The sequence below is a fragment of the Azolla caroliniana genome, unplaced genomic scaffold (assembly GCF_043228905.1).
Source record: "Azolla caroliniana isolate FFs.n. ecotype wild unplaced genomic scaffold, voAzoCaro1.0.p SCAF_122, whole genome shotgun sequence".
NCBI classification, from domain to species: domain Eukaryota; kingdom Viridiplantae; phylum Streptophyta; class Polypodiopsida; order Salviniales; family Salviniaceae; genus Azolla; species Azolla caroliniana.
The window spans coordinates 1-11,736 of record NW_028230557.1 but is presented as its reverse complement, the minus strand read 5'-3'; the positions used below and the strand labels follow the sequence as shown (position 1 = coordinate 11,736).

The 11,736-nt window shown below is 37.4% G+C and overlaps 1 protein-coding gene across 1 annotated transcript; it reads left to right on the top strand.

The window, feature by feature from the left end:
- Nucleotides 1–1,761: 1,761 nt before the first annotated feature.
- LOC147849124 (zinc finger protein BRUTUS-like) lies at nt 1,762–11,730 on the top strand. Its single transcript, XM_087337772.1, has 13 exons — nt 1,762–2,494; nt 4,460–4,681; nt 6,379–6,573; nt 6,662–7,065; nt 7,347–7,581; nt 7,827–7,995; nt 8,463–10,059; nt 10,374–10,586; nt 10,665–10,802; nt 10,897–11,131; nt 11,218–11,277; nt 11,366–11,437; nt 11,520–11,730. The coding sequence occupies exons 1-13, from the start codon at nt 2,207–2,209 to the stop codon at nt 11,619–11,621; spliced, it is 3,930 nt and encodes a 1,309-aa protein (XP_087193898.1). The 5' UTR covers nt 1,762–2,206; the 3' UTR covers nt 11,622–11,730.
- The last annotated feature ends 6 nt before the right edge of the window (nt 11,731–11,736 follow it).

Here is an 11,736-nt window from a genome sequence, read left to right as displayed (position 1 = left end):
CAACACACATTGTAAATACATGAATTTCGATGTGTTCATATGTTTCAAGCCATTGTGTACTATCAAACAACTTTAACACCATAGAGCACATCATCGTATGCATTTTTTGACAATGTGATCGTGCTTGTAATCAAATAGCATGAGTGAATTTGACTTGGAACATAACATGATGCTTGATTTTCAACCAATTGATGTGCACAAGGAGCAATAAGCATTAGTAGGACGCTTTTTGTAGGATGCATCTTTAATTGGGGGTTAATTAATTAAAATTTACTAGGCTGCACTTAATTACATAAGGGGAAAGGGAAATATAGGTGATCAAGGAAAATTTATCTTTGTAATTAATACCAAGGTAAATGTTAATTAGCACACTAACCGCAACGTTACATATTATGATTAACACTACCCCCATGCTACTTGTCATAATAATAATATTATTATTATTAATGATGATGTCAATGATCACGAGTAACACTAATGCCACCAATGCTTAATAATTTTAAGGAACACAAATTACAATTCGTAATTATTACAAAAACACTAGTGACGAAGTTGAATACATTTATTAACACTATACTTATTATAAATGGTGAATAGTGTAATTTGCAAATGATTAGGGAGTATCGATCAACCTTTCAAGCAACACATCGGTCTTGATGCAATTATTGATTGCATAGAAGTACACAAAATTACCCCTAACAAGCGGGGTAACATTTCTGGTACTCGAGAAAATAATGTAGGGGGGGGCACATGTGTATTTCCCACCCTCGGGTCAAACCCATCTCGAGCAAATTATGTGGGTGGGTGTGAGGGTTTGCGAGGCGACGTGGGTTAATGCAGCCCCAATGTCGAAGCGACAATATCTGCATATGTGGTCAAGAAGATTACGTGCCCCCCCCTGATGTCAAGCAAAGCAACAAGGTTGTGCACATATTTCGAGCGGGAATCACGATGAAACGGGGCGAAGTGATGCATCTGGCATGTAGGTGAGGAGCTAGAAATTGACGGACGGTTGGGCAGGTGGTAACACTAACGCGCAATGGTCAAGTACATCAAGCTCATGATGATGATGATCATTTATCATCATTTATCATCATTTATCATCATCATCATTCATCATCATCATCATCATCATCATCATCGTTCATCATGATCATCATCAGTCATTACCATTCATCATGATCATGATAATCCTCCTCCTCCTTTGATTCATAATTCGTGAAGGCTGGGGTGAGATGGGGGAAAGGAAAGGATGAGTGAGCACCGAGGGGATGGATAAAGAACGACGAAAACAAGAAAGGAAAAGGAAGAGAGAGAGAGAGAACAGGGGAGGTGAGAGAAAGAGAGAGACAGAGAGAGCAGGGGAGGAGAGAGAGAGAGAGACAGAGACAGAGAGAGCAGGGGAGGAGAGAGAGAGGCTGTCCCAGGCCATGCGACAGACTGAGGTCGCCTCGTGCCCAGATGTGTGAGCCCAACATAACACACACACACACAGGCTTTTTCCATCCCCCCCCCTTTCTTATACATACAGACACAGATTCTATCGCACGCACGGACACACGCACATACACAGACACACAGAGAGAGAGAGAGAGAGAGAGTAATACAGTCGGATAGATTACAAAAGCTTATAGGCACACGCAGGAGAAAGAGAAAGAGAAAGAGGTACAGTCGGATTGAACAGCGTATATTACAACACCTGAAGAAGTAGCAGCATTCGAAGAAGAAGAAGAAAAAGGTCTTCTTGTTCTTGTGAGTAAAACAGAGTAAAGGAGAGAGAATTATATATTAGTAAAACATGATTGACTTTCTCTCTTCCATGTGCAGATATCAGCGGAGAAAGCTCTTATTTTTTTCTATGGTTTTGATCTCTATGTCGAAGCTGCTTTGTTGATATAGTGAAAGAAAGAAAGTCATATCCACTGCCAGGGACCAAAAGAGAAAAAGAATTCACGTTAGTAAAATAGAGGAAGAAATTACTTCTCTTTTAGGTGCAAATAGCATCGAAAGGATCAGAAACATTAGTCAATCGGATATGTTTCATGTATTTTATGCGCAAATATGATCAGTTATGTGCATCAGAAACACCAGTGAAAGAGGATAACCACATCTCTTTTATGCACAAACATCATTGTAGATATATCAGGAAAACTCTCAACTTTCTCTCTCTCTAGAGGGTTTGGTCGTTGTGTTGAAATCGAGCACTATGGAAGGTTCAGTAGAAGTGGATTATCCTCGTCTGGGTACATTGTTCGTTCAAGAAGCAACATCTACATCTATGACTACTACTACATCAACTTCATCTAAAGCTGCAAGGAATTTTCCGATCCTAGAGTTCCTTTTCTTCCACAAGGCAATCAAAGCAGAGTTAGAGAGACTCTATGCTGATGCGCTTGCTGTGGAAAATGGAGGAGAAGAAGAGTTCCTAGTCCTTCATGATCGATACGAATTCTTGCGGTTTGTGTACACACAACACAGTAATGCTGAGGATGAGGTATGTTGGTCGTTTTCTTTTAAATGTTATTTGAGATTGTTCTCAGATTAGACTTTGCATTATAATATGGTTAGAGATTGGTATTAGATTATGCTTTGAGATATAATAGTTATATATTAGTCCAACATATGTAAATTAGCCATATGTAAATTGCTCATATGGTGAGTGTAGGAATTTCATAATTCTGGAAAAAACAGTCGAGTTTCTAATATATTTTATGCTCTTTTAATGCTTTTTTCATTGCTAACATGAAGTAAGCCTTTTAACACACATTTTTCTCGCATTTGATTCCATGTATTGATGCTATCAACAGCTTGAAGTGTTGGTAATATTCAAACACTATCTATGCAACTTCTCCTCTATCATATTTTACAATGCATTCTACTGAACTCGTTGGGGTGTTCATCTATTGTTATTTTGCGTCTTGTATAACCAGATCATACAATCTTCTGTGTTTAGACCATGGTAGCTCTGACCTTAAGGTTGTTCAGAGTTTAAGGAAGCTTTGAATTTCTAATGACACCATATTCAATGCTAGCCATTGCTAGATCTGAGAGATGCACAGTTTGCAAGTATTCTTTGTCTACTTTAGGATCTGTGAGCCCTGTATAATTTGGGTATGTCATGTGTAGTTTTCTGATGTTGTGAACCGATATTTTTATCATATCAATCATGAGCATCTTTCCCATAGACGGTTTCTTTTGTATCAAGAGATTCTTTATTTCAAGTCTTCCCTATTATTATACTACAAATTCGCATGTTGATTATCTATCATTCCTTTGTTAGGATATGTTATTATCATGCATGGGTCACAGAATGGAACAATGGAATGATCTTAGCCTCTTGCAAACACTTTGATTGTTTTGTGGCTTTGATATGTTAGCATTTGCAACCAAAAACAAGATGTCTAATGTATAGTTGTACATGAACCATTCATCTTTTCCAATGTTGCAATTAGAGACAAGCATATCTGATTTGTCTTTTTTCTTCCATCCATGATAATTTGGATGCTCTCACAAACTTGAAAAATCATATGTAATGAACTTGTGGATTGCAAGCTTCGCTTGTTTCTTGCAGTGGCTTCCTATGAATAAAATTTTGAAGCCTTTGAGAATGTCTTATTTTAGATTAGAGAAATTCAAGCTTCTCATTCTCTGGTGCCATTTTCTCTATATGCAAACAATCCTATATATTCTCATTCTAATAGCAGTATGCATTATAGACTTACCTTTTGCATACATTAATGTTTCATTCATATTATCTTCTGGGTGTTCATACTCATCAAGAAAAAAAAAGATAAGACTATAGGCAAGTCTCGTTTCAAGAAATTTGGAGATTATAACATCTTGAGCTTGGTAGTTGGATGTGTTATATTTACATTAAATGTTGTAATTCTTGATTTTTAAGCTCTTGCATCTCTAGCTCTTTATCTTCTATCCTTACCATCCCATATAGACTGAGTAAAATCTCATGTATTATTTTTACCTTGTTGTTGATTAGTGTTGTAAGAGACGTATCTTGTGCCCTCGGATCTGATGCTCCTTTTGTTGTGTGTGGGTTGTGGATATTGGACAATGCTGATTTGATCACTTATTTGCGTATCTGCATAAGAAAGGACAATATACATAAAGTTGTCTGTAATGTATTTTAAATATCAATAGTAAAAAAGTTAAACTTCAAATAAGCACACCCTGAAACTGTTAAGATGTGGAAGAAGCACAAACCCTGATTGTAAGAGAGAAATTTGAGAATGAGAGAGGATATTAAAGATGGTAACACCCATTGAGTTCAGGTAGAAAGTCATTGGAGCATTTTTTGAGCTAATATTAATCCAATTTCTCTCAAATTTACTATTCTGCTGCTATAATGTAAGCTACCAGAAAATTACAGAATGGGACTGAAATGACTAGTGTAGTTTTTATGTTCTAATATTTTGCATGGATTGAATGGAGTGCTGTTAAACAGGTTATATTTCCAGCTCTTGACAGTCGAGTGAAAAATGTAGCAAAGACTTATTCACTAGAGCACAAGGAGGAGAGTGATCTTTTTGATCAGATGCTAGAGTTACTTAATCTTGCACTGAAGGAGAAATCAAATATAACAACCAAATTGCGGCGACAACTTATTTGCTGCACAGAGGCTATTCAAACTACTCTCTGTCAACATCTCTCAAAGGAAGAGCAGCAGGTAAACCATGCCCTTCTTAATGTATATTTTACCAGTTTCTTAATATATTATCAATATCAGTATATTTCAGAATATAGACTAGAATGAAGTTCCCATCATAACCTCATAAGGTTTTGTATATTCTGAACGTATACATCTAGAACAGGGATTCATTGCACTTAAACAAATAAGACCTTTGTCTGGACATTTATTAAGTTGTCTTTCTAGCATCAGATCTTCTGCTTCCAGGTATCTAATATTATTTATTTTCTAATGGCATACACAGTGCCTACTTTAGACAGGGTGATAAATAGTCGACAGGATCTGTTTTCATGTATATGCCTATGAACATTTATCCATCGCCTTTTTTAGTTACCATTTCTAAGTACAGATAATTTACTTCGAAAGTCTGAGGTCTATTCTGCAAGTGATGGCTTTGATTTCAAGTATATGTCAAGTTACATCAAATAGCCAAACACATACAAAAAACGATATCACACAGTTCTTCAAATGTATGAAAAGCTTCTGCAATATTTCTAAAATTGTTTCTCTCTTCTACCAATACTCTCTAGAACCTAATCTAGACCAATTTATGAAATTCAAGCAGATTGGTTCATTCGGCAACCTTGCTGCTATGGCCTGTACATGAGGATATGTTTGATTTTCATTGGAGAGGCAGAGAATGAGGAGCATTTCGTTTGTAGAGGCAAGGCATAATTAGACATCCCATTAAAGAGGATTGATTTTTCTGAGAGATTGCCTTTGGCATTTCATGGAGGATGGGGATTGATATTAGTTTGATGGTTGTTGCTACAGAGACATGGTTTACAGGATGACTCTGTCTACAAGTTCTTTAATGTATAGTGTGCAAGCACATGTCTTTCACACCACACTATGCACATTAATCTATTGTAGCTGATCAGCCTTCTATGAGAGTCAAGGGCATTTTCACTGTCTTCGTAGATGCAAGGGCATTTTCAACACCATACCTTGGCGGCATCTCTAAAGCATCCCTCTAAGGGAACCTAGTTGGCCAGTCATCTGGCTTGATTGTTCTCGACGACCTCTAATGCGTGGATCTTCACACTGTAAAGTATGTAGGATATTGATGTCGATCTAGAGAGACCCATGGGAGATCTTGTGAGGAATGTCGTTGGCTAGTCATCTGGCTTGATTGTTCTCAAAGATCTCTATTGCACAGATCTGAACACTATAATCTATGAAGGATATTCATGTCAATCTAGTGAGATCCATGCGAAATCTTGTGAAATGCGTTCCCTTCCTGTGTATGGGTAGTTTTCGTACTATTGACATGTCACTCAATTCATATTACCCCTGTTTGATTAACTGCATTCCGTTTACCGTAGATAGAGTTTCCTTTTTCCTTTTATTTTCCATTGTTACCAGATATGATATCCGATTTCATTTGGATGCAATTTTGTTGGTTCTATAGGCCATTTGAGCTTATTAAAATACATTATTATATCTTATCTTCTTTCTAATAGATGTTAATATATTGTTCTTTCCATATACATATATATTATTTGTGTTTATGCAAGCATTTATGTTATAATGAAACTCCACTAAAGTAGATTTTCTTTCAAGTTTCCAGCTATGCTATTATGGATTTTGAGCTTATTTAGTGTTTGTCGCTGCTCAAGTTTTAGTTGAAGTATTTCTGGATTTATGTCAGCGTTTCTTGAATTTCATGGTTGTAGGTGTATCCATTGTTGATACAGCATTTCAGTTTTGAGGAGCAAGCAGGACTTGTATGGCAATTTATGTGCAGCATTCCTGTGAATCTCATGGAGATCTTTCTTCCTTGGCTGGTATCGTACCTTTCACAGGAGGAACACCAAGAAATGATTGCTTGCATGCAGAAAATCATCCCAAAGGAAGAACTACTTCAAAAGGTACGGGTTTTCTTACCTTTTAGAAAAATTTAGGCAATGAAAGCTGTTATTTTGTTGAGCTTATGGATGTTAGTTTGTGTTTGTCCAGGTTATATTTGCATGGCTCAGAGGACCGCATGCAATGTTACAAGACATTGCTCCTGAAGATTCTGTCATGAACGTGGACACATGTAGAAATGTTGCTAAACCTATCGTTATAAGAAAGGCAAATGAAGGCAACTTTCATTGTAAGCCTGGTATTGTGGAAGGGAATAATATCTTACCTTCTAAGCGGAAAGTGGACTGCCTTGGTTTCGACAGTCATGGTGAAGTAGAAGTACAAATGAAGAGCTACTTTCCTGTTGATACAGTTTTATATTGGCACACTGCTATCAAGAAAGAACTCACCCGTCTAATAGATGAAGCCAAAAAACTACGATCAACGATGGGTACAGATTTTTCGGGATTCTGTGATTGCTTCCATATCTTGGTGGAAGCTTGCACTTTCCGCAGGTAAATGCGCTAAATTTATTTTCACATCTATTCCTCTAATCTTAGTTGGTTTTTGGTGATATCAGCTATTCATTGCTCTTTGTGGCTCAATATTATTTCATTGCTGTTACAGAGGTGTATGTAGTCCAAGTATTGATGTGTCCATTGAGAATAATTGTTAAGCTGTATTTCATAATCAAGATAGCATATGCATCTTGTTAATACCTTTTAATATTTACCTATTTAAAGAACAAATCCTGCAACAGCAAAGCATGCGTTAATGATTTTGAATGTTTTCACAGTGTTGCTGTTGAAAAGGTTTTACTCCCAACAATACGACAAAAAACAAAATATCATATGTGTTTCACCTCTAAACATGCTGAAGAAGAGCGGCATTTTGATGATATACGCCATTTACTTGAGAGTTTGCAAATGAGAAAAGTATCCCTGACAGTTGAGATGCTCAACACTCTCCATGAACATACAAAACTGGTTTGCAAGAATATCAGCCAGAGTTTAATAGATGAATCAGAAGAGGTAAGGCTGTGTGGCTTGTAACTTAAGTGTAACCACTATGGCTTTTTTACTGAAGCGTGTGGAAAGCCCTGAGCTCTCACTTTCTAATCAATTGTAAAAATGCTAGAAAGTAGTAATGGTCTGACCAAACTGTTTTTTGGATAGATAGTGTTGTCATCCTCTCTTTTTTTATGATGCAAGCTGTTTTTTGACCTGAAATAAGACCTCTCAGTGGCAGGCATTGACAGTATTGTCATTTGTGTTAGGTGTTGCTTCTTGCAAAAAACAACTTAAGTATCAAAGAGCAACAAGGTTTGGTGTATCAATGTCTCCGTGTTATGCCTTTGAAACAACTGGAGAAGGTCCTTCCCTGGCTTATAAATGCACTTAATAAGGATGAAGTTGACAATCTGATTCAAAATATATGTTTAGCAGGTTCTTTCTCTGCCTCTTTCTCTCTATTTCATTGATCAATAATCACAGTATAAAGTTGCATACTTGGCAATCAACATAGAAAATGGGAAGGAGGAATTTATTTGTTTAATCTGTCATATGCACATGGAATTCATTTTTAGAGAAGGATCTTGACTGAACTATGATTTGAGGAGACATTTCTCAAATCCTTTTATGGCAAAACATTCATCAAGTCAGAATCTATCCCCTTGGTTCATATGCATGGCCGGTTCAGGAAACAACATTAGAAGTGTGAAGGTTCAACAGTGCCTCATATTGATGTCCTTAGTGTCTGTCACTGTTTTTTCTAAAAGAAGATGCTGGTAGGAACTAGCGTGGATGTTGCTGATTGAAGAGTAAAATGACCTATCAACTGTGCTTGTTTTCTCTTTAGCATTTTCTGAACTTTTACGATTGTTAATCTCTTTTGTTGGTAATGGGGTTTGCAGCACCGGAAAGCGATGCAGCTTTGGTAACATTGCTCTTGGGATGGGCTTGTAAGGGGCGATATCATAGTTCCATAGTTTCTGGTGGTGTGAGTTGTTTCTCCTTTAATAAACACTATTTTTCTGGGGAATTATCTCAGGAAGAACAAAAGTCCTCCCAACCATCCAATAACCAAGGAAAAAATGCCAATGCTAATCCAGAATCTGTAGTGACAAAATTTCTAGTGTACAGTAGCACTGAGGTAATGCCTGAAGCAATCTTATCAACTTTAAAGAGTAATCAACCAAAAGAAACTAGTCAACCTGCTCGTTGTTGTGTACCTGCTTTGGGAGTAGGCACTAGTGGTTCTGTCTTTGCGTCAGGATCTAGAAGAAGATCCATGAAGACGTCATGGTCGAAATCCCTTCACAGAGGTTACCTTGATTCAGGATTATTTGGTTTGGGAAACAATCTTAGAAATCCCGAAGAAGGATCAATGTCGAAACCTATTGATACAATCTTTCAGTTCCATAAAGCAATCCGGAAAGATCTTGAATACCTCGATGATGAATCAGCGAAGCTAGTTGGCTGTAATGCTGAATTTTTAAGACAGTTCAATGGCAGGTTCAGACTTTTATGGGGTTTGTATCTTGCTCACAGCAATGCAGAAGATGACATTGTCTTTCCTGCTCTAGAAGCAAGAGAGGCCCTTCACAATGTAAGTCACTCCTATACCATAGATCACAAACATGAAGAAGAGCTGTTTAAAGAAATCTACAGCTTGCTCTCTGAGCTATCCCATATTCAAGAAAAATCAGAAGGCTCTAGCAGTGTCCATGGATGTGAAGAAAACATTATAAAACTGTATGAAGAGGACATCCTTTACAGGCAAGGTCTTGCAGCAAAGTTGCAGGGCATGTGCAAATCTGTGCATGTCACTCTAGATCAGCACGTGTCAAGAGAAGAAATCGAGTTATGGCCTTTGTTTTCCTTACATTTCACTGTTGAAGAACAGGAGAAGATCGTCGGCCAGATCATAGGAACCACAGGTGCTGAAGTATTGCAAGCTATGCTTCCTTGGGTGACCACAGCCCTGTCTGAGGAAGAACAAAGTAGTATGATGGATACTTGGCTACAGGTGACTAGGAACACCATGTTTGATAAATGGTTACGCGCATGGTGGAAAGGAACACCTGCAGGCTCACCTGGTTCTCCTCTTTTAGATAATGAAGTACCTGAATCGGGGACTCCTGAAAGCTTACAGCTGGTTGCAGATTACCTCTCAAAAGGCACACATAATAGTGAGGAATGCATAGCACAGTCATCTGGAACAAATGGTCGTATGGAAACTAAGGGTTGTGATCTACCACGTCAGGATACCCGAGTTAAGCATCATGACGACACAAATGTTTCTTGTCAGACTTCTGCTATTAGAGATTTGGAGAGTTCTGTTTGTGATCAAGGGAAAATTGAGTCAGGTTCTACAGAGTTCAAACCAGGCTGGCAGGATATCTTCAGAATGAATGAGAAGGAGCTTGAAGCTGCTGTCCGAAGGGTCTCAAGGGACACATCTCTTGATCCAAGGCGTAAAGACTATCTCATGCAAAATTTATTGACTAGGTATAATTCTATAATTATTTTTATTTTTTTCCCAATTATCATCAGGTAAAAAACATCTAAATATGCCCTGAATTCTTCTCTATGTGCTGGAGGATCCTAAGTTGTTAAACATAAGCGAAATGGGCCTATGTGGTGGTAAATTAAGTATACTGGTATTTTTTGATAATTTAATATTCAGGTAAATACCAAAAAAGTTTATTGGTATTTTGATGTTTTTTCCAAGAGCTATACTTTCTAACATCTAATGTTTACAGTTGCTGTAATTTTACTTTCCGATTTTCATTGCTGGATTTCTAACATCAATAGTGTTCCAGTCGCTGGATTGTGGCCCAGCAACAGGCTTCTCAAGGTATTCAAAGATCCTTGGATGTTGAGGAGGATCAGTGTCCTTCTTATACGGATGAAAGCAACCAGGTCTTTGGATGTGAGCATTACAAGCGCAATTGCAAAGTACGTGCATCCTGCTGTGGACTCCTTTTTGCTTGCCAACTTTGCCACGATAAAGTTAGCGACCATACTATGGACAGGTGATTTCAATGGAAAAAAAGTGTTTTAAGATCTTGTTACTACAGAGTGGCTTATTATTCCTAATCCCTTAATACCAGACAAGCAACAAAGGAGATGATGTGCATGAAATGCATGAAGATACAACCCATTGCGCAGTACTGTTCTACTCCATCGTGTGACGGATTTTGCATGGGGAAGTACTACTGCAGTATATGCAAACTCTTTGATGATTCAAGGTGATTCATATCATATAAAACATTTCAGTTTATTTTTGACTTAATTCTGTTTTTTGCAGTAATTTTATTGTTGAAATACCTCAAATCTTTGCAGGGAGATCTACCATTGCCCATCTTGCAATTTGTGCAGGGTTGGTAAAGGTCTTGGGATTGATTTCTTCCATTGTATGACTTGCAACGCATGCATGTCTACTTCTTTAAGGAGTCATAAATGCCGGGAAAAGGGTCTAGAATCAAATTGCCCTATTTGTCATGATTTTCTTTTCACATCACATACTCCTGTGAAGGCTCTCTCTTGTGGGCACTTTATGCACTCTGATTGTTATCGGGTAAAAAATCAATGTCAAAAAACTACCATCAATACAAATTACCAAGTTTAGTAGAAATATGCTTCATACTAATTTTGATATTTCAGGCGTATACTTATAGCCATTATACATGTCCCATATGCAGCAAATCTCTAGGTGCAATGGATGTAAGTATTAGATAGTTTGTTTTTGTTTCTTAAACGAAGTTCTTGTTCTACATGTATTCATTGATGCTCTAATGAGAATGTATTCCAGGCTTATTTTGGTATGCTTGATGCTCTGTTAGCTTCTGAACAACTTCCTGAAGAGTATAGAAACAGAGAGCAAGTAATTTCTCAGAGTTGAATATTTTCTAAGCAATATATATTATACATCTTCAGAAGTATTGATCTATGATTTTCTGATGCAGGAGATACTTTGTCATGATTGTGAACTAAAGAGCTCTGCTCCATTTCACTGGCTGTATCACAAATGCAAAAATTGTGGTTCATATAATACGAGAGCACTTTGAGGTTTGCGGTGAATATTAGTATGAAATTTCACTCTTACACCAGATGACAGTTTGAAGATTACTGAGATATGGATGTGAAACCTGGTTCTACCATTTTTCCTTCATCATAGATGCT